The sequence below is a fragment of the Tremella mesenterica genome, assembly GCF_000271645.1.
Source record: "Tremella mesenterica DSM 1558 unplaced genomic scaffold TREMEscaffold_19, whole genome shotgun sequence".
NCBI lineage: Eukaryota > Fungi > Basidiomycota > Tremellomycetes > Tremellales > Tremellaceae > Tremella > Tremella mesenterica.
The window spans coordinates 303,512-330,739 of record NW_006711243.1 but is presented as its reverse complement, the minus strand read 5'-3'; the positions used below and the strand labels follow the sequence as shown (position 1 = coordinate 330,739).

Here is a 27,228-nt window from a genome sequence, read left to right as displayed (position 1 = left end):
ATCTTTACCGTCTTTGATCGTCTCCAACGCTCTAAACATCGTATCTTCCACCGAGTGAAAAACTTTTATCACCATGGTATCAATCTCCGAAAGAGGAGTTCGATTATCTCATTCTATACTGTACGGTCTCACATTATTAGCATCCATCATAGCTCTTGCTATCAGTGCAGCTTTGGTTAAATATTATAATGATAATGGTTATCCACCCGCACATCATGAAGCTTATAAAGCTAGAATAAGGATATTGTTAGTTGCAAGTGTTTGGACTGTGGTTTTTGGACGTGAGTCGATCTGAACTTCGTTTCTCTCTTTTAATCATTCATAAAAAAATTCCGATCCCTCAATCGGGGTCAAGCTGATGATGTGAATATCAGAGGTTGATGGTTTTTTTAAAGATTTTGAGACAATAACATGATATGTTAAAATGAGTCGTTTAATGGGGTTGATCATCGTTCTCTGGTCTTATGATGATGTTTGTCACCACGAAGTTGGTTTCAGGATGGAGCAAGTTGTTCCACTTTGGATTCTTTGAATGGAAGAAGCAGTATCAATTAGATCAATTTGAACATAAATACCCAGAGGTATTTATGAGGTATTTAAAGAAGGAATCAGCCACACTTCAGAGGAATAAATATAAAGTGCATAAACAAGACTATAAACTTACTCACAGTCATTTTTTTAATAGGGTTCAACACTATAGGTAGACACGTAGCAATGGGTATTTTAACACATTTGGTTCCGACAGCCATCGGGTTTATCTTATTCCTCATCGGAGTCAGTTCTTTAACGGCTTTAACGGATAAAGTAGATTGTGGTAATTCCGGTCAATCATTCAAGAGGTGTGATATAGTGAAAGGATTAGTAGTTATCAGTTGGATCGATACGTGAGTTGTCATCATCCTTCAAACACAACTTTCTTTTTGAGACTTTGATCATTCGATCAGAGCGAATACGTCTAATTGGTAAGGCAGCCGGCTGTAAACCGGTCACAGGTAACTCCTATTGTTGGTTCAAGTCCAGCTTCTCTCAAATGTATAAAAAATATAGGTTAAAATTATATAATAAATTAAATTTAACTTTTGTAAAATTATTTCACACAATTTTATATTCATAGGTAGGACTAATTTAGTGGTAAAATACTCCATTGTGGTTGGAGGTAGCACAGTTCGATTCTCATCAATGGCTTTTTTTTCTCTTTGAAAATCGATTTTCTTCTTTACATTCACATACCTCTTCTACATTTTTTTCTCCGCAGGGAGGCGAGGGATAGTAAAGGACTTCTTTTCTACAAGATTGTTATCAACCAGGATTGTCAAAATCGATGTGTCGTGGATTTTTTGGATGGATCAGATGAGAGACATTGATAATGCGTATGATTTACTGACCATTTAGAATCTTCCTCTTCCTCTCTTTAGCGTTCATCATTACACTCGCTTTCATCGCTAAAGGTTGGTCAGGAGTACATCGTTCCACTCTTTACATTGAATGATCGTTTCCCTTTCTGCCTCTCCAGTCTCCCCGACTTCTCAAGACTTTTCATGTGTTTATTCATTCCGTCTTTCTGACTTCCCCGCTTAAGTCTTCTCCTGTGTCAAATCGTTCTGAGAGGTTAGAGGTGTTTCGTGTTGTTTATAACGTTCTATCATTATAATAGGCTCGGTCTGAATGCAATGCATGAATATGACGAAGTTGCAATTATCATGATCATAAATAATTCAAGCACATCCTCATCTCCCCCCTTTGAATCACTGGCTGTAACGGATCAACTATCATTCGACGAGAGGTTGGATATGTGACGATTGATTATAACACAGCTTTGGGTTTTATAGCTGAAATGAAAGCTTTGGAACCTTTGACTACTAACAATGGGCCGGACTTTTGTTGTAATGCGTGAAAGATTAATCGAGCAACTACTTCTCCCTATCGTGTCAGCTTCAAACACCACTTTGAGTATCTAGACAACCGATCAAGCACTGGTGAAGGTGGAGGTGGAAGTGAGTCAGACTTGAAAGATAACATTCGGAGTGTGTCTTACAAGTAGGCGTAAGACAACCCGGTGAAGGTTTACAAAGGGGAAATGTCCAGAAGTGTATGACCAAGCGACATGTGATATGAAACTTTGAGATGAGATGAAACGAGTCGAGATTCAACTCACAACCTCCACTACACACGCCACCAGGATGAGCCAAATTATAATCCATGTAATCCTATGTGTAGCTCTTTCTTCTATGTATTCATGTATGATTTCGAGCTGATTATCAGTTCACCTTTCAATCGCTAATATGATTCTTGCTCGTTATAATATGAAGGTGATTCGTACGAGCTTGGCTTTGACCGCGAAAGGGAGGATCATCAGAAAAATTGGTAAAGCACTTCGCTACATGTGGAAAATTCGGTATAAGTCCAGTAGGGAAAGAAGTTTGTTCCAGAAGTGATATAACAGAGAGACACTCACTAAATCACCAGCAACGGCCAAACGATCATTAAGCACTTGTACACGTGGACCAATTTCAAGATACTCTCTTATAGCTTCGTATAATGGGAAAAGTGATGCTTCACTCCAGAAAAGTTCGGGTGTGTCTGAGATCAATCTTCCGCACATTATGATCGGAGCACATGCACTAGCTCCCGGCTTGATCAGATAGCTTGATTCGAGTACAGATTTCATTCTGACAGAGAAAGGCGAGCGATGATTCACTCAAGAGATAGGAACTCTTAGCCATGAGTTTCTCATAGAGGAAACTACAACGTGTTCTAGGTGCGCCTGGAGAAGATGTGGGTTATGTTAGTGGAAACTTGAGTCCTGAACTCACCCAATATCCCTCCAATGAGATTAACATCCATACGAAGCTTGAACAACCTTCCAGTCATCTTCAGAGCATCTCTTCTACCCAATTGTAGATGTCCGGTTGTCGACAATTCTTTCGGAAAGGAAGAAGTGAGTGAAAGAGACTCTTGCATGACGCCTTCGTAGATTGATAATTTTGTTGATTGTGCAACTGCATGTGCTATGGAGAGTTTGAACAAGTGTGAATGAGATTTAAAAGCTGTCTCGTCAATCATTGTCAACATGAGAAGTGACATGAATAACAGGAGGGAATCGCGAGTAGGACGACGAAGATCTGGAGACGTACTAAACATGTCATTATAGATCCGAGGAAACTCTGCGTCCGGATCGTACTGTTGGTCAATGTCTTTCCATTCACATTATAGACTAGTACTCAAGGGTGATTACAGGAACGATTGCGAACAGTATGGCCTTCGGCGTGGATCTGTGTGAGAATTGAGAAAGAGACGAATGACATGTTGACACTCACAACATAATGAAACTCCTCCACTTCCCAATCCTCCTCTTTCTGACCTCTCAGCCAAGCTCCAGCAGTCTCACAATCCTCCATAATCTCCCTCTCCTCACCTTCTTGAAACCCGAAGAACACGCTGACACCATAACTGAAGAAAACAGCCTCTGCGACTTTCCCTGCTAATGTCAATGCTGATTTCCGTCTTCTCCTCATTTGCGGTTTTGGATATCGCGGTCTTTGGTATTCCGTATGAACGAAGTCTTGTACTCTGACTTGCAATTGTTGATCTCTTCTGTTCTCAGAAACCGACACTTCCGCTGGATCTGGATTCAGATCGTTTGGGGAGAGAGCTTCTGATGGGATATGTTCCAAATAACCAGGATGTTCTGGTGACATGCGTGTTCCAGTTACTATTTCCTCTTCCTCCGAAGGCGATGAGATATCCTCACCATGACCAGATATCTCTTCCGCGGTAGACACATTGGAGTCTATATGACTTTCACCGTCCTCCAATTGACGCCCGTCTCCCAAATGCATTCCCAATGACCCTCTGAGGCCATCTGGAGATATGTGAGGTGGTGAATTACTTAAGATATACTCCGAGGGATCGTGAGATTGTCCATGTACATGTCCGTGATTATGCGAGTTCTCCTCGACAGGAAAGTAGGAATCGTTATAACCCAGATCCTCGGCGAGAGTCATGCGTTCCAATAGAGATACGCCACCGGGAGAACCCAGGGCGGGAGAAGATCGAAGTTTGGTGCTAGCGCCATAACCGGGAAGTAGAGGAAGATTATATACCTTAATCATCAGCCTATCAAGGTACAAGCAAGATAAACACGAAGACATACAGCATAGATGCAATCATCGAAAACACGAACTACACCGACCCCATGTTCCCGTTTGAGAAAGGCTTGCAAAAGTTTTAATCGATAGCCATCGGCAGTATTATAAGCTGTCAAACGAGGGAGATGATTTTCGTCTCTTTCTCTCTTGGTCATTTTCTCAGCATCTGAGCGTTCATCGTGGTATGAATGAGGCGCTGTGAAGCCAGGTCCAAAGCTATTTCTATTTTCGCGACCGCTCTGTGCGGAAGAACTGGCAGATGACGATGTACTGGCTCTTCGTGGAGGGGCAAGATCGGTCCGACTACCCATGGGACTGATAGGTAGAGGTGCCAGTTGTGGATCTTCCGGAAGGAACACATGTCTTTCGGTCGTCTTTGACGTTCGGACGGGTAAGGATTGCTTCAGTTGTCGGGCAGGAGTACCTTTTCCTAAGGGTGAAGGAATTTTGGGTGCGGAAAGATTTCTCAAGTGAGCAGGAAGGGATGCTAGTGAAGAGCCAGAAGGATTGATAGGTGATCCTTGTCGGAGTGAAGAAGCAGTACGAGCTATACCTATGAAGAGGTTAACGAGTGAAAGAAAGCCAAAGAAGTTTTTTTTTAAAAAGAAGCATGACATACCTGGTAAAGCTCCGGCACTTCGACGTGGGATGGTGACGGATGGTGCACCGCCCGGAGTTGTGGAAGGTTTAGGTGAGATCCCTAAGGGTCTTGAAGAACCTTGATTAGGTCTTGACATTATGAAGAATGTATACAGAGGGAGAAAGAAGACAAGTGACTGAGGAAGAATAGATAGATTGTTAGTGATACAGTAGATGGATGGGGGGCCGGAATGGCCGAAGGGTTGTGCGTTTGCATACATTTTCATCGCCATACACTGAGTCATTCATACTCTAGCAAGGCCCAGATATCCCAACACTGTACTTGAACAACACAAAAGGCGATCATTCGACATCTCTGGACCGAGTAGAGGGACAAGATGGCCTACGTCGCCGTCGCAAAGGCACTCTACGACTACACAGCTCAAGACCCAGAAACAGAGCTCTCACTCAAAGAAGATCAGATCGTCTATATCATAGAGAAGGAAGACGACGAGTGAGTGCATGTGTTTTGGATTTCAGGCTCAATGGCTCATACTACAGTTGGTGGAAAGCGAAACTCAAAGAGACTGATGGAAATCAAGGCGCTATCGGTCTCATCCCACAGACTTATGTAGAAGAGGTACATCCATCCATCCATCCAACCGCGAACCAAGCTGACTTATCAAAGATCCCAGTACTTCATACTACCCGTGCCATCTACGCATACGAATCTACCTCACCCGAGGAACTATCTTTGGACGAGGATGCCGTCCTCCACGTGTATTCCATTGAAGATGATTGGCTCCTAGTCCGTATCGATGGAGCTTCACCCAAATTAGGTTTTGTTCCCCGAACGTACTGCGAGCCGTTCGACGAAGCTTCCCAAGTGGATGTCGAGGACGCTGCTCAGGCCGCCGCCGAAGTCGAGGCAGCCCGACAAAACGAGGCCGAGGCAGCTAAACAACGCGAAGTGGCGGAGAGACAACGACAACTGAAGCTAAAGGACAAGGTGGAAACATGGAGTATCAGCGAAATGGATGGTAAGAAGAAGAAAAAGGGTACTCTGGGAGTTGGCAATGGTGCTGTATTCTTTGCTTCAGATACGGATAAGGTGAACTCCTCGTATCCTGTTCAGTCCAGGTCGCTGACCTACAGCTGTCACCTGTCAAACAATTGTCAATCACAGACCTTGCTCATGTTTCTCAACCTTCATCGAAAAACCTCGAACTGACATTCTCCACACTTTCCGAACCTCTCCTTTTCCATTGTGGCTCTTCCGATGCGGCAAAAGCAATAGTCGCCAAGCTCGAGGCCAGCAAGGCTGCCGCAGGAGAAGCGTTACAAATGATCGAAGCCGAGTCACATGTCGAAGCTTCAGATGAGGAGCCTGAACATCCTGTCACCGAGGCAAAGGCAGTACGCTTTGCCGCTGAACCTTCTGCACAAGCACCTGCAGCGAATGGTCATGGTGAGGCCGCGACGGTCTTATACGACTTTGATGCTCAAGGCGAGGACGAGCTAAGTGTGCATGAGAACGAATTCGTGACTGTGGTTGACAAAGAGAATGATGAGTGGTGGGTGGTCAGGAATCAGGCGGGACATGAAGGTGTCGTACCAGCTCAATATGTACAAATAGGCGACGGCCCCGCAGCGACTGGGGCTGAGACGGATACTGAGGATGAAGAAGAAGAAGGAAGACGACAAGAGGAGGCAGCAGCGGCAGCAGCCGCTGCTTTGGAAGCTGAAAGGCGGGAGGCGGCACAAAGACAGGCCGAACAACGGTTAGCGATTGAGAAGGCTGCAAGGGAGAAGCAACGACAGGAAGAAGAGGATAGACAATTGGCCTTGCAGATGGAAGCGAAGCAGAGGGAGAAGCAGGAGAAACGGGAGAGACGTAGGCAGGAAGAACTTCAGAGACAGCAGGAGGAAGAGGCCGAGAGAAGGTAAGCGTTTCCGAGACCTGACGGGAGCCCAACGCTGACAAAAGTAGACGTGAGGCTGCCAGAAGGCTTGAACCTCCGAAGATTGCAAAGCGACCATCTGCCCAAAACGTGGCTGCTGCGGCTGCCAACCTACCCAGTAGAGGACGAGGCGCACCCGAACGTCCTCCTGACAATAACCGACCAAGTGCGTGCACGCAATAATTCTCAGTACCTCATGCTAACCTCTTAGAACCCAACTCAGGTCGGGTACGTGTATGGAACGATAAGACCGGCCAATTCAAAGTTGAAGCTGAATATCTCGGTATGAACGGCGCCAAAGTTCGCTTGCACAAGACCAACGGAGTCATCATCGAAGTTCCCGTGGAGAAAATGTCGAATGAGGATACTCAATTGATCAAGAGACACGAAGCACGCAAGGCCCGAGCTAAAGCCGAAATCCTGGACGACGATGATGTCCCACTGGCCAAATCACCTAATCGTCCACCGTCTCAACTTATCCGCCCAACACAATCGAGAGCCAGAGTAGAAGAACCGATCCCTCCGGAAGCCATGGTCATGCCTCCTCCTCGTAAGAAGCAGTATGATTGGTTTGAATTCTTCCTGAACGCCGGATGCGACATTGATGATTGTACTCGTTACGCGACCAATTTTGAGAGAGATAGGATAGACGAGGCTCTTCTTCCTGACTTGGAAAGCAGTACATTGCGATCTCTGGGATTGAAAGAGGGAGATGTGATCAGGGTCAAGAAGGCGATTAGTAACATGTTTAAAGAGAAGACACCTCAACAATTAGAACAAGTAAAGATCGACGAAGAGTATGCTCGACAACTTCAAGAACATGAAAATTCCGGTGCGAAAGGACCTGTCCCTCAACCTCCTCCTGGTCTATTTACTGGTCCTGGAGGGAAATTAGCCAATAACACAAGAAGGGGTAGACCAGAAAAGAAATCAACAGGTCCAGATTCAGTGGATGCTTCTGCTTTAGCTTCCATATCTGATCAATTGATAAAGACATCGATTAGTCCACCTCCTTCCGTACCTCCAGTCACTGTTAGTCCTCCACCTGCTCCATCGATACAACCTACTAAACCGCCCAAACCGACAATTGGGTTTGACGATGATGCTTGGACCATCAAACCGAGTAGTTCAAAACCTGCCTCACCAGCTCCTCCACCTACGACCATCAGTACTTCTGCGTCTACATCGAATGGAACGGAATCATTACTTGCTCAAATCCAAGCGCTTCGACCGGCCAGTACCGGCGTTTCAGCTAATAATACTGGTAATTCTCAATTTGACCGTTTGGCACAATTACGTGCTCAACCACAACAAGCGTCCCCTCTTCCACAACCTGTTCAACAGTTTCAGAATGTTCAACAACCTCCGCAAGTTCAACCCCAATTCCAACAACCGAATCAATCTTTCCAACCTCAATTTCAACAACTCTCTCCCGCTCAGACAGGTATACAAGGAGGGTATACGCCATCACCCTATGGTCTGGGCGTACAAAATACCGGACAACCAATGTCGAATTTATTAGGAGCTAGAGGTCCGGTGGCTCCCGTACCGGCTAATCAAGGTTTGTTAAATCCTATGCAGCCACAACAGACGGGAATGTTTGTTCCCACTCGACCTGGTCAGAATGGGTTGATGCCTCAACCTACGGGGTTTCAGCAAGGTTTCCAACAGACGTATGGGGGCCCATCACAGCAATTGCAATTACAACCTCAGTCTATTCAGCCGAGTGAGTGGAATCGCATCACTCTCCTATCCACCACTTTACAACATCCTCACTCCTCACTTGTTTCTCCGCTCCATTTGACTGATGCCCCTTAACCACTATCGTCGACTCATACCTGGAAGGCAGGAATTCAATCCACATAAGTTCTTGGATGCCCGCTTGGTAGACATCTTTCACACATCTCCTTGTTTCTGACAGTCATATGATCTGTGTGCGGCCAGGTTCCAAGTGGTCGTGGTTAATCTGCGGATACGACGACATACTGATAACATCTAGACTTCACAGGTTATCCAGGAAACTTCAATCAACAATCTCAACAATCATCATTCAACGTCATTGCATCTATTCCTCCTCCTCAACAACCACAGAATCCTGACAAATTCGCACCTAGTAATATCTTTGCGGCCATGAAGAAGACAGACTTTGGGAGACCGGAGGATGAACGGCCGCAGTCTTCGAGTGAGTGTCGTGTTGTTCTCTGCTGTATTCCCGTTATCTTTCACCTCCACCCCTCATCTTTTGATTCGGTTTTGCATGAAGCTGTCTCATTACATCTCCCGGTCGTTGTATCAGTAGTCCCGCCCAGAGGTTTCAAGTCGAACTACGAGCAGTGATCTTTGCAGTTTTCCTCCCCCCCTCCAAAAAAGAAACGACAAATGGAAAATAAAAGAAATATCCCCGACAGGGAATCGTGACGTCGATGGGTATTGGCATTTGATACTTCTCATTCCCCTGTTGGCATCGTTCAGCGATATATATGCGAAAGACTGACATGCAGACAAATATGACGCTCTCCGACCACTTACCACCGGCTACAACGGCGCGCCAGGATTCCCTGTCTTACCTCAACAAACGGGATTGATGCCACAACAAACAGGGTTCGGGGTGTTATCTCAACAAACGGGATTTCAAGGTCAACAATTTTATCAGAACCCATATGGGTATCGATGATCTCTGAACATCCAGCTTTTTGACTTTGTAGTTGTCAAGACTGAGTCATAATCGGGAAGAATATAGTTGATAACACTTAATGCACTAGGATGCTTGGAAGGATGATATCTGTGAGTTGGGAGTAGTATGTGAGGACAAAGAGAATGAAGTCTTGAGTAGATCGAATCATCTAAATACCCATGATATGCACCTTGTCTAGAGTTTTCTTCGAATCGTCATACATCTTAGGAATTTTATAAGTACAAAAGTAATTTGAAAATGATCAGTGGAATTTTCTTCGTACGCGTAGTGTCCATCTTGTACTGTATGTACATATCGAGTACATATTGTGTACATATTGAGTCGGGTTCGGGAAGTCAGAGGAAAGGATGAAATAGTATGTTACGTAGGATCAGTGATGAGTGTCAAAGTGAGATTAAAAAGGTTGATGAAGGACTGAAGATCAATGAGATAGATGAAGCAAGTGAGATTAGTAAGGTTGATAAAGGGATGAAAGTGAAGAATGACGTTTTCCAACTTTCTTGAGATTTTTCTTGGATTTCGACTTGTTTTTGTTGTTTGGCTCGGTTTTCATCCTGGTCTTGCCTAACCAGTTATTAGTCTTCGTGTTCGTATTCGTATCAAAATCCAAGTTCAATTTACCCTCATCTCCCTTCCCTTCATTATGAGTAGTAATAACTTTACTTGGTCCGGGTGAGAGAACATGTTCGAGTTGCGGAATATAACAATCGAGGTCCATTTCGACCAATTCCCTTTTCTCCCACTTATCCACACCACTACCATCGTTCGGCAAATGTAAGTTTTCATGCTCCCTATCCCACTCTCCCACACCCCTTTGAATGAGGTGGAGCTTGTCTTGATCGTACCAACCTCCCAGATTATCTTGAGAAGGTTGAGTTTCGTCTTGAACCATCTGATGGGTCTTGTGAATCGGAAAGAGAAGATTCTCTTCGGTGGTCATAGAAGGTAAAGAAGACCATCTGAATTTCTTCAATGGTCTATTCACTTCACCGGACGTTTCTTTTTCCTCGGAAGATGTATGTTTCATACTAAGAGATAATTGAGGTAAACCTATAGAGGTATCTGATTGTGAAGGGGATGTATGAGTAATACGACTTTGGAAAGAAGGTGGAGACTATAATATCAACTCTAAGTTACTCAAACATCTTGTCTGTGTCCCTACTTAAGTAGATGGATAGGTGAAAGGAGTGGAGATGATGGAAGAAACTCACTTCGATAACTTGTTCACTGTATCGTTCTTCGTCACTATTGGTCATACCCCGACCCCGATATTTTACATGACTCCTATCACTGTCGCTCATACCCCGATAATCTAAATGACTCCTATCACTATCGGTCACACCTCGATATTCCAAATAACTCTTAGTACGATGATCCGAACTGACGCTACTAAGACTTTTCCTAGCGAATGGAGTAGAGTATGTATTTCGAGAAGTCTCAGAAGATTCTTCATATTTTGACTTTGAAGAAGAACCCACTTCATCTGGTCCTTGGAGAGATTTCTGAAAGAGTTGAGAATGTAAGATTGTCGTTGTACTCGGTTTGGATGGACCATGAGGAGTAGGAGAAAGCCGAGAATGTTGGATATAACTTGATGAAGGAACAGATTCCCATAATGTTATATGAGGTGAAGGAGGTGAAGGTAGAGTCCAACGTTGTCTCTAGAATGATCAATGTAGGTCAGTGGATCAGTGAGTAAGAAAACTTTCCTTGTTGTTTGAAGAAAGACTTGTGTCACTTGAATCTAATTGTCGTTTGACCGGCATATTGATTAGTCGTGATTATGATAAGTTCCCCGGCAACATGAGTATAATCAATATTCTACTCTTCATATAATGAGCTTACTATTATCTCCACTAAACCTCTATGGTTGTAATCGTCAGAGTAGTGATTCGAGAGATGTGGACAAAGAAAAAGTCGTTTGAGAAGAGAAAGATGCAGATGAACAAAGTGGCTAGAGGTGAAAAAGTGGAGGTCGATCGTCGGTGATGATAGCTTACGTAGCTCCGAAATGTCCGGGACCGGTTTACCGAGCGATATCTTTCTGACAAATCTCTACTGTACAGTACCTTTTTCCCTCCAGCCTCTTTATCCTAAGCTTAGCAATATATAAAGTCATCATCAAGAATCTCTTTCCCAAGAGTAATGACGAAATACTAACTACTGAATCAAATTGTTTTTGGACAAAATGTCTCACCCAATATTCAAAGCTGAACCTTTCTTTCATTCTGAGAATGTCCTTGCTGAAGGTACGTCTTCTCCCTTGTCATCGACACCGTTCTGAATTGGATTAACCACGTGTATGGCTCAAATGTCGTAGGCGGAGGTACTCTAGTTGACATGTAGGTATTCTGTGGGATTCGAAAACACAATTATTACATTGGGTCGATATTGAAACCGCGAGTTTATACACGTATGTCTATCAATGTCCCCTCTTAGACGAGTAGCAACAGTCTCTTCATCCGCACTATCATCACCGGGATCTTACCTCTTCATGAATGACGAATTGTAACTTTGTCCGGTTCCAGAGTTGATCTGGGGTTAGAAAGAAGGGAAGGGGAGTATCATGATGAGAGCTGATTCGATAGTCTAGATATCGAAACGAAACAATGGTCAATTGACAAATATCCAGAAAGTCAATTTCTCACTTCTATCGCGTTGAGAAAAGATGAACCAGGAGTTAGTTTCTCTCTCTCTTCTTCCTCTCTTTCTTTGCTTCCTTCATTTCTCTCTTTACCTTTTCTCTCTCTTCCTCTCTCGATCTTGAATAGAATAAAGAAGACTGACATAAAGTTAGTAGCGACCAACCGACATTCCATGGTCATCCTTCCTACACCTACACCAGTCTCCTCTTCTCCATCAGTAATAGAGAGAAAATCACTTCGAACACTATGTACTCCTCTTCGGAAAGATGTACATGATTTGGTCGGATTTAACGATGGGGCTTGTGATCCTCAAGGAAGGTATTTAGCGGGTAGTATGAATAAAATGGCGAAGAATGATCAAGTTAGAAGAGGGGAATTGATCAGGTAAGTCTCAATTTTCTTTTCACTCGTTCAATTTCATTCCATAACTCCATATGTATTTCATAGACACAAATAAACTTATTGACTGTGTTTCTGTCTCTCTTCTTACTGTTCATCATATTATTTCATCTCTTTGACCACTACTCTTCACTCCTCATCGCTCTCTCACCTGGTCTTCCTCCTTTTTATTTTGTTACCTCGAACTCTTCTGCCTGGTTCACTGCATGTGGTAATTTGCAAAGAGCTCTTCGAACAACAGAATATATAACCAAGAGCACATTTGATAGATTCATTTGACATTAGATATTCCCCCGATGGGACAGTGGAGCGACTTTTGGAGAATATTGGTTTGTCCAACGGTATTGGTTTTTCCCTTGATCATAAAACAATGTGTACGTCTTCGCATCTTTCACCATCCTTGATATCTCATCCCAATTTTCCCCATGTGAACTCCTAAGTCACACCTTACTATTTCAAACTCATCAATCCCTTAACTCCCATATCAACCCCACATTCTCCTCCAGAATTCCTAACCAACATCCAGTGGCTGCAATTTCCTCAGGCCGCGGAATAATCCTCCAGAAAAACAAGGGTTTTTGTAGAGTGGGACAAAAACTAATCTCCAGATTACATAGATTCCCAAGACCCAACAGTCGATACCTTCTCTTACCCCTCTACAGGTCTCCCAACTGATCGTAAACAATTCATCCAACCTCCTCCTCCCTCCTCCCCACCCAAAAGAGCCATATTCGACGGTATGTGTCTAGACGGTATTGGGAATCTATGGGTAGCAAGATGGAACGATGGTCGAATCATAGGTTACACACCAGAAGGTAAGATCATTTGTGAAATTCATACGATCGGTAGTAAAAGTCCTACTATATGTTGTTTCGGTGGAAAAGATTTAGATAAGATGTTTATAGTCTCCGCTCATACTAGTCGGATCACACCTGATCCTGTTCCAGAGGGAGAAAAGGAAGTTTCAAAGGAAGATTTGCAGAACATGTATCCTCATTCTGGTGATGTCATGATGGTCGATTTTGCCATAGGGACGGAAATCAGGAAGGTCTTAGGGGAGGGATGGAAAGGTGCGGAGAGATATAGGTTTGCTGGTTGAGATGGAAATGGGATGATGTTGGGATGAACAGGGTTCAGGGATGGAGTGAGAATGGAGACAATGTGAAATTCGTGAAGGTATGTCCCGACTTTGTGAGGTTGGACATCGAGGTTAGGTCAAAGATGGCGAAAATATCGAATATGTTAGTCGTGTTACAGGTGTTGAAGAAGACAAAATGAAAGTAAGGAGCAGAGGGATCATTCAGGATACAAATGGGATATATGTGTGTAGATAAACATTTTGATTGGGAGATAACCAAAATGCAGATGTTTCAATTTTCCATCAAGCAGAGCACAAAGCTCATTAACGATAGTGAACAAATCAGAGCACGAACAATTACCACCGAGGGACAACAATCCATGAATGTAAACCATCACTCTTGTTGATAGAAATAATTGATGAATGGTTTCACACGAGATAAAAGGATATTGATCACTGGGGCCGTTGCGTTCTATCCGTCAACCCCATAACCAACTCTCCTCATTAACACCGAGAAAGCTCGAGATGAATTGTGACAACACTCATCCCGAATGGATTCTGATGTTGTCGAATGAAAAGACGATATTCCGTGCACGATCAGAACCAACGTTGACACACACACCAGGAGACAGCAAAGAAAGAGTTATAGATATATGTAGAAGAATCGGTTAAAAGACTCACTACCCTATTTCGTTTCCCACCCACAACATTCTCTTCACCTTCTTCATCCCATGCTAAAATACTAGCCCATACTTCTCTTCTCACAGATTGTCTTTCTTCTTCTGACTTCCAACCTCCATCCGAACTGACGGGCCGGATAGCCGGTAAACCTTTGGAAGAATCGAAAGTCTCACGAAGCTCCGTCAGACGAATTGGGGAATGAATCATGTGATGTTGTGCGATCGAAAGTCCGGAGAGGTTGTTACATGTGTGATAAGCGTCTGGGCGTCTGGCCATCAGCACCATTATAGCTTCTTCTCATTTCATGATACCCTCCGAATGTCTTGTTTCAAGGATATTCCAAAAGATCTGAAGCTTTCAATTAAAACAGATGTGTACCGACTGTGAGATAAGAGCAAGAAGCGAAAAGAGGTCAAGCAGTCAGGACCTGAGAGTGGGATGGAATTAGGACAAGAAGACGATACCCACTTGCCTGGCTTATCTCTTAATCCTCCTCCTGCTCCAGATTCATTTTGAGCAGCTACCAATATATATTCCTGCAAAGCCACTACCCCATCAGTATCTACCCTTCCCTCTGAGAGATGAACTAACCATTATCGAACAATATCGGTAACGGTCTTTCGACTCCAGCTTCTCGTCTAGCAAGCTCTTCTAAAACGGGAAAACCTCCTCCAACCCACCAACTATAACATCCATCTACCAATTTATTACTCCTCCCCTTAAATCCCCCTGCTTCTATCGCCTCCCCTTGCATGAGTACTGACCATCTTATAGCTGACTCCACATCAATTGGTGAAGGAAAGTTCTCGTCGAGGGAAGGAGCACCAGTGGGAGGGACGATGGAACGGAGGAGGAAAGATGAGTTGAGAGAACATGACGTATATCCACCATGAGCTTCTGCCATTGGTGCTCGTGTGATAGGATTTGATTTGTCCATTGAATTAGAAGACGGGGATGTGGAAGAGAAGGGATAAGCAGAACAGGAGAAACCTCCTTCGTATGTCTGACAAGCCGAAATGAACCGGTCTACGTTGTGTAGAAGTTCAGGAGTGAGAAGGTCGAGTAGACAAGCCACGACTAGAAGACAGTAGGTTCCTCTGTATAACAGTCAGCCATCATGCCACAGTCTGTTTCTTCTCTTATTCCCTGATTGATGAGACGAGAGGATGAGAATCATGGATAAAATAGATCTTGAGGGCAGCTGCACTGATATCAGGTGAGTGGTAAGTGCAGCCTACCCATGGCGATGAGTCGTGAAGGATGAAGGAAGTCGAGGCTATGACATAATCGTCACTCACCTCACATCCACCTCCCCGCCTTCACAAACCACAAAACTCCCATCGGGTTGCTTACATCTCATAAAGAACTCATAAATCCTCTGTCTAGCCTCCGCCACTTCACTCCATCCCCCGTCCTCGCCGGGTCCACCGACGATTGCTAGGGAACAGATAGAAGCGTAGGTGGGAAGAAGTTGGGGTAAATGTGTGTTTACCGGTCCACCGCCAAATCCTCCTTGTGGGTGTAAGAACTTGAGTAGGGTAGCCACAGATCTATGTATCAGTACTTTCCATCTTCAAATCTTCCTCTTATCTTCTCAAGTCACTCCTCCCCTCGACACCTACCTGCTACCCAAGTTTATTCATACCGCCGGGTAGGATCAGTGTATGGTTACGGAAGAGACACCCTAGAAGCAAGGGATAGCAAGTTGAATAAGAAGTCTGTTCACTTACCGATCTCTGAAGGGCTGAGGTAATATCACACCTAATAGATCCAAACTGTGAACTACCCAAAACATCAACCAAGGTCTACTGGCATCTAACGAGATCACCCCTGCAGGTAAAGAGAAAAACCATTTGCCCAAGAAGGTAGCGTGTTCCTGAGTCCTCAATTTCGTTAATTCCACTTGTAACGTGTCATCTTTCTTTTCGCCCTCTCCATTCTCTCCACTATTTGTGATCTCCAGGGGGGTGATAGCCTGTAATGCCGGAGGAGGACGAGTGAGTAGAAGCTGTGAGATGATCCTCTCCGTTTCTGACTGTTCTATAAACGTGTCTGACGGTTGCCCATTGGAAGAAAGATGAACTTGAGGAAGAGTGTATATAGAAGGATAGAATTCCGACATTTTCGCTGCACTAGAATTGATAGAATGATGGTATAATGAGACAGAGGGTCACCGAATGTCATCCATCAACAGTTGAAAGAAGAACAATAGACTCGTTGTTGGAATGTGGGGCTCCGGGAAGGAGAGAGTTGATAAGCTGCAAGGAGGGAGAAATGCCACGTGTGGGAATTTCGGATGTTCGGACTCGAAAAAAGTTGCCCCAGTCATTTCCCCACAGAAAGTCGTCTCTTTCTTACTCACTTTGCCCATCTCTTCCTCGACTTTATCAAAAACAGCGTGGCTCGACAATTCATCATGTCTTTCACCAGAACTCCCGCTCAACTGTTAAAACAGGCCACAAAGGCTTCCGTCCCCCGTGCGTCCAAACAGGTCGTCAAGAGGGCGTACTCTCTCCTTGCTCGCGAGGTTCCCAAGGTTACAACCTTCAGCAGACTCGGGGTGAGTGGTTGATCATGTGTCTCGAGGTAAGTAGCTGATTTCAGGCTACTAGAGGTGTCAAAACTCTCGACTTTGCAGGTACCAAAGAAGACGTTTACGAACGTGCTGACTGGCCTCTGGACAAACTCCAAGAGTGAGTATATTCCAACATTCCACCCAATCTTCAAGTCTTGGCAACTTCCCTCAGTCTGAAATGCATGAAGACTGAGACATGATGAATACTTGAAAAGTGAGAGATCAAGTTTAACTGATGACCAGATACTTCAAAAATGACACACTCGCCATGATCGGCTACGGTTCCCAAGGACATGGACAATCCCTCAACGCTCGTGATAACGGTCTTAAAGTCATTGTCGGTGTACGTAAAGGCGGTGAATCTTGGAAACAGGCTCAAGAGGACGGTTGGGTACCAGGAGAGACTTTGTTTGATATTCCTGAAGCTATCAACAAGGGAACGATCATCATGAACCTTTTGTCGGATGCTGCGCAGAGTCAGACTTGGCCTGAGATCGCTCCGTTGATCACTAAGGGAAAAACTTTGTACTTCTCTCATGGTTTCTCGGTCGTCTACAAGGATGATGTGAGTTGTTCACTGCTTCAAGTCCTCTTCTCATCTTCTCGCGTTCTTAGCCTATTCTACTTCCCTTCCTTATCTCTCACCCCTGCCCTCTTCGTTAACTTAAGTAAGGCCTCTTCACAACAAGACGTACCCCTACTCTCACCCAGTATCTTGGGTCTTGGAATACATACATATATATACATCGGTTTTTGCCAGTCAGCTGGGTACGCAGAGTAGACTTGAGCTGATACAACCAGACTCACGTTATACCTCCTAAAGACGTAGACGTCATCCTCGTCGCTCCCAAAGGTTCCGGCCGAACCGTTCGAACCCTTTTCCTCGAAGGTCGTGGGATAAACTCCTCTATCGCGGTGTACCAAGATGTCACTGGTAAAGCCAAAGAAAAGGCTATTGCCATTGGTATTGGTATCGGTTCCGGATACTTATACGAGACTACTTTCCAGAAAGAAGTCTTCTCCGACTTGTACGGAGAACGTGGTGTTGTACGTCCTTTCCATATATCATATCTTATCTTGGCTGATGTGTAGCTTATGGGTGGTATTCAAGGAATGTTTTTGGCACAATACGAAGTTCTTCGAAAGAACGGTCATTCGCCTTCTGAAGCTTTCAATGAGACTGTGGAAGAAGCCACTCAATCTCTTTTCCCTTTGATTGGGAAATACGGTATGGATTACATGTACAATGCTTGTTCTACCACTGCCAGACGTGGAGCTCTCGACTGGGCCCCAAAGTTCAAAGAGTGGGTTTCCGTGTTGCTGTGACTTCCCTCCATCTCCCATGGTCATGTTTCATACATACCTCTTCTGTAACATGCGAATGGCAGAAAATCGTCATGATCTGGGTGAAGACACGACGTGGGGATGTGGAAAGATAGAGTCGAATCTAATGAATAGGGCAAATCTCCCGGTATTCGAAGCCCTCTACAAATCCGTCAGGGACGGTACCGAGACCCGTCGGTCGCTCGACTTCAACTCGCGCAAGACGTACAGGCAAGATCTGCAGAAAGAGCTGGATGAAATCGACAACCAAGAGATCTGGCGTGCGGGAAAGACTGTCCGTGGTCTGAGGGTGAGTAGTGGATCTTTCCTCATTCCACATCTATCTCTACATCTATCTTTGATCTCATTCTTCACATGTTACCCCCTCTCACTTCCTTGCCTGCACCTCGTCTACTTCTCATCCTCTCACATACTTTAGCATATGACATTCATGTCCCTCTCCAGACCATCGATTCTTGGGGGAATTGTTAGAGAGTCCCCAAGACTTCTGGGAGAATATCATGCTGACATTCAGCCCGACGCTCAGAAGGACGAGATCTAAATCATCTGATTGATATACCATCTTCAGTGCCATATCTCAAAAGGTCCCTCCTTATCGATCGAAAGAACATGCATATGCTTTCTATCTGTCTCTACCCCGGTCATCTAGCGTCTATGGTGACAGGAGCCATCATGTCACTCCTAATAATCCCGCCACACCTTGAAGAGGGACCTCAGTCTGGACGACTTTACCCATTTGATGCGCGATAAAAATGGCGAGAAGATGTTTGCACTGTCATCAGTGCATGTTCCATATTGTGCTGACTCGGCAGCGCATTTCCTGACTGTATTTCCTTTGGACCTTCTCTCTTCTCTCTCTTCCCTCTTTCTCCTGTTCTCTCTTTGATCTGTTCTCTCTTTTCTATCTTTTTGTTTTTCACTTTGTCCCTCCCTTCGACCGCACACAATCTCCAAATACGTCAAAGATTGAATGAGAAAACTCACTAAAACATTCTTGCCTGATCCAAATGAATGACAACCATATCCTGCACAAGGACAATAACTCGTCTTTAAAGTATCTACTAATTTTTGTATTCTCTCATTCCTGCTTCTCTTCAACCTCGCCTCCTTCGTCATTCTCTCACTGGAGACCTTAGCCGAACTTCTTTTCTCGGAGTCAATCCGTGAGCCGTCATTCTCTCGTACGGCATCGATAGTCGGGTTTATCTCCGAGGCGTCTCTATTCATCTCTTCAGCCGCACGACTCTGATTATTCCCATGAATGTTACCCGACGTGTCTGATACAGGTATATCAGGCGAATCCTCCATTCTAGAATCCAGAAGGGGCTTGAGAAGATTGACAGGATGGTCTGTGCCAGCAGTGGTAGTGGGATCTGTAGTGATCTCTTCTTCCGGATCGGAATGAGGAAGATCGAGGAAGATGGTATATGGTGAACCTGTACTTGACATCACCTGATTTGAGCTTTATCAAAAGGACAAAGAAATGGGGTACTTGATAAAGCCATCTTCCACCAGGTAAAGTTATACGTACTACTGATTTACATCAGCTAACTCGTCGGCCATACGATTGTATTTTCTCATTCCCCAACAGTTTCTGAAGACAAGGAAACAAACCGCAAAAGGGCTGGGGACTGGTAGGCTGGATTGACGTCTTTGTAGATTAACATGTGAGAAGAATAGAAGTTGTTGCAGGTGACGGAAGATGGGGAAAGAGAAGTGTCATCCGAATAGAAGTCATGTGGTAAGGGGTGAAGGTGAGGGGAAAAGAATTGAGACTGACCATCTTGACGATCCATAATTTGTAAAGCTGACAATAACATAGGTCCAAAGATTGAGTGAAGTTGAAGAAGAAGAGTTTCGTCCACTATTTCATCAGCTTTGAAGGATCAGAAGTGAGTTGTCCAGGTATTCCGATAAGTATCCAACCCATGGAAAAAGCAGCATGAGATACAGGTGATGAGCGGTCAGATTAGATCAGTGACGGAATGGGGTGAGTATGAGGAGGTTTGGATGTGAATATGATGAAAAGTGCGATGTGAGGACTGCGATGTGAGATGTGAGATGTAGAGGACGGACCGACCTGATTTATCTGAAAGAGGTAATGAAGATAGAAGCGTTGCTGTTAGATAGAGAAACTCGGGTGATGGGTCCGACATGGATGATATAGATCTTGCTTCATTGATTCCCGAGTCTAGGGCTTATACTATACCGGACTGTCATATTCTACTGATGTAAGTAGTGCAAGTAAGTATCGATTATGAAATCGACTTTCCTTCTGGCTACGCGAGCTACGATTTGTTGACGGATCATGATGAAGATGGGATCTTATCTTTAGAGGGTGAAAGGTGAAATAGATGCTGACGTAATCAAGTCACCCTCCTTTGGGCAATCGAGTGGGGGGGAAAGAGAAGAGATGAGACGACTTTGACACTCCTCTTCACTACACATTTGCTTTTTTCTCTTGACTTCTCCTCGCGAATCTAATCTTGAGCATCCTCGAACATTTGGTGATACCTCGTTTAGGTTTTACTGCGTCAACCTTGCCGTCCCTCCCGTACGACCGAAGAGAAGCTTCGACCCCCCGAAACCGGCCGACATCATCGCCTCGTGGCTCGCACTCAAGTCAGCACCGAACGACCGAAGTACCGAAGCACTGGAATAATCGAGGTCTTGCCCGTTGCCTCGCTTCTTTCTGCTCTGTCACGCCACTATCTTCCATCTCTTCTATCATTACCTCTCATTTGAGAGAACACCATGAATCGAGTGAGTCAGTCCTTCTACCAGATCGTCCTGGATCTCAGAGACTACTGTCAAACGAATGGCAGAAGGGGATCATCTTGGATGTACGAGGAGCGAGATGAGTTGGGAGGAGAAGAATCAGACTGATCTTGTAGATCTTCGGTACAAACAAAGCTAAACCTAAGCCCAATTTGACGGATGCTATCAACTCTGTAAGTGTTCTTCATGTCTCTCCTTTGTGAACAACAACCACAAGAACGAGAGATTCAAAATAATGGAGCCTCTGTCTCGGTAATGTGAATGAATCTTCGCTGACATGACCAGACAGACGCCAGAATAGGCTCGATAGAAGTCAAAATCAAGAAACTTGATGCTGAATTGGGTGCGTTCAAAACTCAAATGGCTAAACTACGAGATGGTCCAGGTAAAGTGAGCATTATCCATATATCTTCATTACAATCTCATTCCTATACTCTGAGCGTCTGGAATCGAAAGTGGGTAGCCGGGGAAGTTTGTGAGAGGAGATTAATGATCAGAACGCAATACAACAAAGAGCTCTTCGAACTCTCAAACAAAAAAGAATGTATGAATCTCAACTCATGCAACTTCAACAACAGACTTGGAATATGGAACAAGCAGCTATGACTACGGAGAATCTCAAGAACACCGTACGTTTATCCTTTCCCACTATCTCTCCTCTTCTTCACATCATTGATTATACGTATTGACCACCTGATCGTGACTAAGACCTCGTTATGGAGTCAAACTCATTCAGACTGCCATCTTACGCACGTGTGATGAGAAGACAGTGAAGTAAAGAATCGATATTGATATTGATGAGTAGATGGCAACTGTGGATGCTATGAGAGTAGCGAACAAAGAGATGAAAAAGCAATACAAAGGATTAGATATTGATAAGATCGAGGTGAGTCCGATCATATACTGATGAGTGGTTTCAGATGCTGATGCTTCAGACTATGCATTATGATATGGAAGATTTGATCGAACAAGCGAATGAGATACAAGAATCTTTAGGAAGGAGTTATGGTGTTCCGGATGAAGTTGACGAGGCGGATTTGCAGGCTGGTGAGTTTATAGAGTTCGAAAAGGCTCATTCTTCTCCACTATCTCGTTCCTTACATGTCGGGCAGTATTGCATACGTGATCTTAGGTTGATAACAATAAATCCTTCTGTACATCATCAGATAGTTCTCATCATTACATCGCTATCCACCTCATCGTCCCTTCATGCGTTCTGTTCTCAAGTTTGACTACGACAACTGCGGGAAGAAATCAATGATATCTGTGAAGTCCCACTCACACTCAGAACTCGACGCTCTTGGTCTGGACGAAGTAGCAGAAGGCGAAACTCCTTCGTACTTGCAAGACACTCAAGCCTTACCGGACTTTATTGATTCTGCTCCGATCGAAGAACTTCATGTGAGCTCCCATCTTCACCGTCGTGAGTCAACTGACGGAGTAGCAGAGTAACGCTCCCACTGCAGAGGTGGCTCGATGAACGCCGACGAGTCACTACGAGTTATCCTTGTGGGATCCCAGGCTTCGAGACAATCACCCACCTTGTGACGCACGAAGCCTGTGTAGAATAGACAGGTTGGATAGGGAAGATTGACATGACATGAGAAGAGACATGGTTGTATATTATGCAAATGAGGACATCTGTATCATCTGTAATAGTATAGTGAACATGTTTATTGAAGTCATGTCCTCATGTCCGACTTAAGACCCTCAGCATCTGTCTATCTGCATGTACGCAGTGTCCGGACAGCTATTCTTGGAATCCACGAGACGATGCTTAACGAATTGACATGACATATCAAATTTCGCTCATCACTCCTCATTCGAATACTGCCATACCTTTTGTGGAATTGTCGTGAATGGCACATGACTCGACAGACGTTTTACGCTGGATAAATACGCTGTCGATCAGTCTTCTCTCTTTCTGTTCGATTGTGTGCAAACTAACCAGTACGACTTTCTTTCGATCGTCCTATCACCTCCCACTCTTCCCCCTTGGCCTGAACCTCCCATTGAGCAGGAAGAAACCCGAATGACAGTTGAATGTCAAGGTCATACAAGATGAAGTCGACATTTGAAAATGTCAGGAGTCTAAAACCCCAATTTTTTAGTATCTACTCCACTTAACAACCCTCCCATCCCCGAAGTAAAAGGAGTATCAATCCCACTAGTATATCCTAATTGGGGCGTATCGCTCTTGCCTGTGTTGGTTGAAGATTGGACGAGACGAGGATGAAGATTTAAAGAAGCGCAGAGTAACTTATATTTCGCTCTGATGGAATTGAGTAACGCAAGTAGATCTAATTCGGGTGATTGGGAGTTTATTCCTTCTTCTTTCCCATTTTTCATTTTAGGTGGTTGGTCGCCGTGCCCGTCGGAGTAATGAGTCGCAGGGTGTGTATGTGAGTCGGGATCATCCGTTCGAGAAAGGTAATCATAATGGGGTCGAGTGGGCTTTTCCGAGTCAGGATTTGTAGAATGGGAATTGGAAGTTTGTTTTGCTACATTTGAATGAGTGATCGGATGATTTTGATTGAGAGGAAGTGGTTGGTGGTTTGACCCAGAATTAGTAGGGCCAGGGCTGGATGTATCGGTGTTGCGTAATGACGATGAGAAGGTTTGTGTAGATGGCTGAATGGAGGATGATTTTGAAGATGGGTTTATTCGAGGGAAAGAAGTGATCAATTCTAATAATTGAATTGCGTGATTTCTGGCTCTGACAGTCAGTCATCATTCCAGACTTCTTCTCTTCATAACATCTGTCTGAGGGACAAGTTCAGGGTAGATGAGGTGAAGACAAGATTGACAAAAATTACACATTCGTACAAGGTCAAGTACGACCTCAAGACTATCATTGAGAGAAGTCACACCTCAAACACGTATGATAAATGTTATACAAACGAGTTCAAGACATGAATCAATAAAAAAAACACAGCGCATAGAAGGTGGGATGTGGAGGAAAGTAAACAATATGACATGACTCACCGAAGATCCTTATTACCCATATTTGACTCGGAAAGAAGTTCAACCCAAACTTCAGCGAAACCTTCATAATAACCTACTTCTTCCCATAATTCAAAAGCCTTTTCTTGACCTAATGCACGACCTTCGTATATCCCGTGGAGGGCGCCATGGGCATGTCCTTCTTCGTAGCCTTGGGTGTAGAATCTGATATCAGTATGACTGTTTTCTTTTCTCTTTTCCGAAAAATCAAACTCAGACTACCAAGTATTATTATAGCTAAAGAAGAACGGAAGGGAACATGGATTTATGAGGAGTGACCAGTGTAGGATTTGAGGTCAGATTTTTGGGAGGGTCGAAAGGATGGTGGATGGAATAGATGAGTAGAGGACACACACCTTGATTCGAGATTCACCAAATCATCAAGAATGTCATCTTCATCGTTATCCAAATCATCAATGTCCATCTTCCACTTTTCAGCTGATGCTGAGCCACGAGAGTTGTAAGTGAGTGTGAAAGAAGAGAAAAGTTGAATCATCTTCCTCAATCTCTGCACCCTCCTTTCGGATCCGACCGAATCGCACCGATCGTCTCTTCTCATCTTCCCCCATCATGCCATCATCTCTCCCTCCTCCTCTCTCTATCCCCCACTTTCCCCTAGAACATCTCCCATATTCCCTACTCTAGACACTCCCTCGTCTCCCTCGTCTCCCTCGATGTATCCTAGATCCTGTGATATCTAACCCTTCCAATTTGGCTGACTCAAAAGTCATGCTCAACCTCCTCCTTCCTTCCCTTCTCCTCTCTCTTCTCGCCGTATACATCCATCGTCTCTCCCAACCTTCCCGAAAACCCGGATCTCACCGTTTATCACAACCCTCTCGTCATGTATGGTTTTCAGAAAGAACGGGAATCACCTTGTCCATCTCTACCCCAAACCTCAATTACCTACCTCGGTCCATCCTTCAAAGCCTGCGATCTTCCCTACATCCGAGGTTGAAGAAGACTTATGAACTTTTAGCTTGGGTTGGAGTGATAGGAGGGGTCATAGCACTTTTCGGAGCATTATGGGCTTGTTTGGATATTTGGTGGTCTGTATGGGAAGAAGCTACTGTACATGCTTCTTCTCCCTCAACTACCGGTTCGTGGAGACGTCACATGTCAAAGGTGCAGGAACAACGTAGAGGATTACAACCTCTGGTGAGTTGAGAAGCTCTTGAACAGAGGTTAAAACTCATGGGTAGATACCAGGAATAACGACACCTATCTCACATCTACCCACTATGTTATTGGCGTTGGTGAGCAATCAGTTAATACATGAACTAGGTCATGCTCTCTCTGCTTCATTGTGAGTCTAGTCTCGTTTTGATCTCCTCCTGAAATCATACTCTATCAATCACATCTACATGTCTAATCTCTCACCATCTTTCACCCTCTTCCCTTATTCCCTTCAGATTACCTTCGGTGTGGAGAACTCTCCCGGCCATAGTGACAGATGAAACGAGCTAACAAAAAGGGACGACGTCCAACCCTCAAGATTCAGTCTATCTCTACATCTCTTCCTCCCCAGTGCTAGTGTTTCCTTCCCTTCTTCTGTTGACTTTCTCAGTCCGTGAGTCCTCGATCCAGTCATCAATCTCACCACAACCCTCCACGTCATTGGAGCTGGAGACTGAGCATGACCAGAAAGGTCATTATTCACAGACATAGTGTAAGGTCAGCTGACGCGTAAGGAAAGCCAAAATGCGTCTTGCGGCAGCTGGAGCAGGACACAATTTGGTCTGTTGGATAATTTTGTGGTCAATCACGGTCAGTGGAATGGGGAGTATGTTTTGGTATGATCGTTCGGCCGAGGGACGAGTGGTTCAAAATGTCCATCCTGTGAGTCTCCTTGCTGATCATTCTCCTCTCCTCTCATTCTCATTCTCCTCTCCTCTCATTCTCTTCTCTTCTCACTCCCCTCTCTTCTCATTATTTGATCCACAAGTGCATGATACAGTGTGTTCAGGACCGAGATGGATAGACTGATAGCTCTTAGGGCTCTCCCTTAGCCGGACATCTCAAACCAGGGGACATCATCACCCACCTCGACGATTCAGTACTCGGTGGTAATCTGGACATATGGACTGATTATCTGTCCGGGGATGAGGTAGGAGATCAATCGAGGGGTTGGTGCTACCTCCGTTCAGACTATCTGGGTAAGACCATCCTTGATCTCTCTACATCACCCTCGTACAAAGTAATCCCAAATTCAGCAGCCGGCACAGTAAGTGCAACAATAGCATGCTCGTGTCGGCCCATTCCACTTTCTGTAGCACTTCGACGTGTGGAGGACATCAGCTGATCGGATAGATCTCCCCTTACATCCTTGTCTTTCTGAAGAAAATATCTCTTTCGACCCTTTAGATCCCCGAGACGTGCCCGAATCCAGGTGTCTCAACCCACATCCTCTTCTTGACAATCCATCTACCCCTTGCATGTGCGACGCTTCCACCGAACTTTGCATCCGACCTTCTCTCTCAGAAAGGATCTTACGGATACGAACTACAAACAAGGTGGTCATATGGGCGGGAGATCGGATGGCCGTATTGGAAGGAGTTCAGGTGTCTGGTTTGGATGGACGATTGTGGCCTGGAGCTATCCGATGGGGTGAGATGTATATTGGGTGAGTTGAAGGTTTCTTCTCTTTCCCTTGCCTCCCTGCTCTGCTCTTCCTTTCTCGTCACCGTCATCCCGAGTTTTCACTCGATATGTCTAGTGCTACAAAATCATCCCGCGCATGGTCTCTCTGCAACTCGGAAGAGACTATTTCCAACACCGCTTCTCCTATAAAGTGACGATCAGAGAACTGACTGATTATCAGGTATTTAAAAACCATTTCCATCTCACTATTCCTATTCAACCTCCTTCCCCTTCCCTCCACTGACGGAGCACATCTCTTTCGTGCTCTATTGAGTCTACATCATTCTTCCAAACCTTGGTCCCCCGGTCAACCCCGACATCTTCAAGCCTCTTTAGGTCAAGGACAACCTCGCATCAACATTTATAGAGAGTACGAACTGGCCGACTCTGATTCTGAGGATTACGAATCGGCTCTGGGTCATAGAGATCCAAGTGGGGGGATGAGAAGGGAAGAAGTGTGGAAGAGAAGGTTGAGAAGAGGAGTGGAGGGAATGAGTTTGGGTTTGGTAGTTGTTTGGACGGCGGGTTGGGGGATGGTAGGTTTGTTAAGAAGTAGTTGACGAAATTACATCTGCATTGTGCATATCCGCATGGTTAATATACGTGTGCCTCCTTCGGGTTCAGACGGCTTGGGTAGTCGCTCGTTCTTGACAGTAGCAATAAATCCATGCCGGTTTGCTAGTACCCACTCTGAAGCTTTTG

At 44.7% G+C, this 27,228-nt stretch overlaps 11 protein-coding genes across 11 annotated transcripts in view; 6 read left to right on the top strand and 5 right to left on the bottom strand.

Moving 5' to 3' along the window:
• The window catches only part of TREMEDRAFT_74943 (uncharacterized protein), a 1,811-nt gene extending 261 nt beyond the window's left edge, over window positions 1-1,550 (top strand). Inside the window, exons 2-4 of the mRNA XM_007008305.1 lie at window positions 1-281; window positions 671-884; window positions 1,393-1,550. Coding sequence (XP_007008367.1) covers window positions 74-281; window positions 671-884; window positions 1,393-1,489 — 519 coding nt within the window. The 5' untranslated portion in view covers window positions 1-73 and the 3' untranslated portion in view covers window positions 1,490-1,550. The remainder of the gene's footprint in view (window positions 282-670; window positions 885-1,392) is intronic.
• Window positions 1,551-1,658: 108 nt separating this feature from the next.
• TREMEDRAFT_46082 (uncharacterized protein) lies at window positions 1,659-4,906 on the bottom strand. The gene is made up of 8 exons (XM_007008216.1): window positions 4,768-4,906; window positions 4,154-4,701; window positions 3,318-4,103; window positions 3,135-3,180; window positions 2,814-3,047; window positions 2,456-2,580; window positions 2,156-2,251; window positions 1,659-1,920 (listed from the first exon to the last, which is right to left on the bottom strand). Exons 1-8 carry the CDS (start codon window positions 4,883-4,885, stop codon window positions 1,804-1,806), a joined length of 2,070 nt encoding a protein of 689 aa, XP_007008278.1. The 5' UTR covers window positions 4,886-4,906; the 3' UTR covers window positions 1,659-1,803.
• A 219-nt stretch (window positions 4,907-5,125) lies between these two features.
• TREMEDRAFT_66217 (uncharacterized protein) lies at window positions 5,126-9,362 on the top strand (the record flags this gene model as incomplete). Its single annotated transcript, XM_007008304.1, has 7 exons — window positions 5,126-5,241; window positions 5,289-5,838; window positions 5,883-6,670; window positions 6,718-6,854; window positions 6,900-8,414; window positions 8,688-8,870; window positions 9,190-9,362. The coding sequence occupies 7 exons, from the start codon at window positions 5,126-5,128 to the stop codon at window positions 9,360-9,362; spliced, it is 3,462 nt and encodes a 1,153-aa protein (XP_007008366.1).
• Window positions 9,363-9,831: 469 nt separating this feature from the next.
• On the bottom strand, window positions 9,832-10,938 carry TREMEDRAFT_66216 (uncharacterized protein; the record flags this gene model as incomplete). Its single annotated transcript, XM_007008303.1, has 3 exons — window positions 9,832-10,497; window positions 10,595-10,784; window positions 10,862-10,938. The coding sequence occupies 3 exons, from the start codon at window positions 10,936-10,938 to the stop codon at window positions 9,832-9,834; spliced, it is 933 nt and encodes a 310-aa protein (XP_007008365.1).
• A 633-nt stretch (window positions 10,939-11,571) lies between these two features.
• TREMEDRAFT_66215 (uncharacterized protein) lies at window positions 11,572-13,526 on the top strand (the record flags this gene model as incomplete). Its single annotated transcript, XM_007008302.1, has 6 exons — window positions 11,572-11,632; window positions 11,730-11,796; window positions 11,972-12,062; window positions 12,177-12,412; window positions 12,713-12,801; window positions 13,036-13,526. The coding sequence occupies 6 exons, from the start codon at window positions 11,572-11,574 to the stop codon at window positions 13,524-13,526; spliced, it is 1,035 nt and encodes a 344-aa protein (XP_007008364.1).
• A 373-nt stretch (window positions 13,527-13,899) lies between these two features.
• Window positions 13,900-16,354, bottom strand: TREMEDRAFT_74941 (uncharacterized protein; the record flags this gene model as incomplete). The annotated part of the gene is made up of 6 exons (XM_007008301.1): window positions 15,917-16,354; window positions 15,485-15,736; window positions 14,778-15,283; window positions 14,655-14,733; window positions 14,187-14,454; window positions 13,900-13,977 (listed from the first exon to the last, which is right to left on the bottom strand). Exons 1-6 carry the CDS (start codon window positions 16,306-16,308, stop codon window positions 13,900-13,902), a joined length of 1,575 nt encoding a protein of 524 aa, XP_007008363.1. The 5' UTR covers window positions 16,309-16,354.
• Window positions 16,355-16,535: 181 nt separating this feature from the next.
• On the top strand, window positions 16,536-18,739 carry TREMEDRAFT_41284 (uncharacterized protein). Its single transcript, XM_007008208.1, has 7 exons — window positions 16,536-16,746; window positions 16,791-16,879; window positions 17,005-17,326; window positions 17,563-17,808; window positions 17,854-18,065; window positions 18,220-18,394; window positions 18,620-18,739. Exons 1-7 carry the CDS (start codon window positions 16,603-16,605, stop codon window positions 18,644-18,646), a joined length of 1,215 nt encoding a protein of 404 aa, XP_007008270.1. The 5' UTR covers window positions 16,536-16,602; the 3' UTR covers window positions 18,647-18,739.
• Window positions 18,740-18,883: 144 nt separating this feature from the next.
• Window positions 18,884-20,261, bottom strand: TREMEDRAFT_66212 (uncharacterized protein; the record flags this gene model as incomplete). The annotated part of the gene is made up of 4 exons (XM_007008300.1): window positions 18,884-18,985; window positions 19,090-19,541; window positions 19,886-19,969; window positions 20,186-20,261. The coding sequence occupies 4 exons, from the start codon at window positions 20,259-20,261 to the stop codon at window positions 18,884-18,886; spliced, it is 714 nt and encodes a 237-aa protein (XP_007008362.1).
• A 598-nt stretch (window positions 20,262-20,859) lies between these two features.
• Window positions 20,860-22,580, top strand: TREMEDRAFT_74939 (uncharacterized protein; the record flags this gene model as incomplete). The annotated part of the gene is made up of 8 exons (XM_007008299.1): window positions 20,860-20,868; window positions 21,000-21,056; window positions 21,169-21,273; window positions 21,381-21,512; window positions 21,689-21,769; window positions 21,819-21,930; window positions 22,172-22,284; window positions 22,328-22,580. The coding sequence occupies 8 exons, from the start codon at window positions 20,860-20,862 to the stop codon at window positions 22,361-22,363; spliced, it is 645 nt and encodes a 214-aa protein (XP_007008361.1). The 3' UTR covers window positions 22,364-22,580.
• A 394-nt stretch (window positions 22,581-22,974) lies between these two features.
• On the bottom strand, window positions 22,975-24,280 carry TREMEDRAFT_18648 (uncharacterized protein; the record flags this gene model as incomplete). The annotated part of the gene is made up of 3 exons (XM_007008164.2): window positions 22,975-23,384; window positions 23,885-24,051; window positions 24,243-24,280. Coding segments are annotated over 3 exons (615 nt in total), but the record flags the coding sequence as incomplete, so codon positions are not given.
• A 335-nt stretch (window positions 24,281-24,615) lies between these two features.
• TREMEDRAFT_35860 (uncharacterized protein) lies at window positions 24,616-27,086 on the top strand (the record flags this gene model as incomplete). The annotated part of the gene is made up of 7 exons (XM_007008178.1): window positions 24,616-25,044; window positions 25,089-25,192; window positions 25,361-25,456; window positions 25,578-25,725; window positions 25,883-26,114; window positions 26,251-26,509; window positions 26,708-27,086. The coding sequence occupies 7 exons, from the start codon at window positions 24,616-24,618 to the stop codon at window positions 27,084-27,086; spliced, it is 1,647 nt and encodes a 548-aa protein (XP_007008240.1).
• Window positions 27,087-27,228: the final 142 nt, after the last annotated feature.

Coding starts and splice junctions, on each gene's coding strand:
- TREMEDRAFT_46082 (XM_007008216.1), bottom strand. CDS start 4,885: ATGTCAAGACCTAATCAAGGTTCTTCAAGACCCTTAGGGATCTCACCT. Junction 3,048..3,134: donor GATCTATAATGACATGTTTA/GTACGTCTCCAG, acceptor TTGACGAGACAG/CTTTTAAATCTCATTCACAC. Junction 2,252..2,455: donor TGGCCGTTGCTGGTGATTTA/GTGAGTGTCTCT, acceptor ACTGATAATCAG/CTCGAAATCATACATGAATA.
- TREMEDRAFT_41284 (XM_007008208.1), top strand. CDS start 16,603: ATGTCTTTCACCAGAACTCCCGCTCAACTGTTAAAACAGGCCACAAAG. Junction 18,066..18,219: donor TGGGCCCCAAAGTTCAAAGA/GTGGGTTTCCGT, acceptor TCTAATGAATAG/GGCAAATCTCCCGGTATTCG. Junction 18,395..18,619: donor AGACTGTCCGTGGTCTGAGG/GTGAGTAGTGGA, acceptor GCTGACATTCAG/CCCGACGCTCAGAAGGACGA.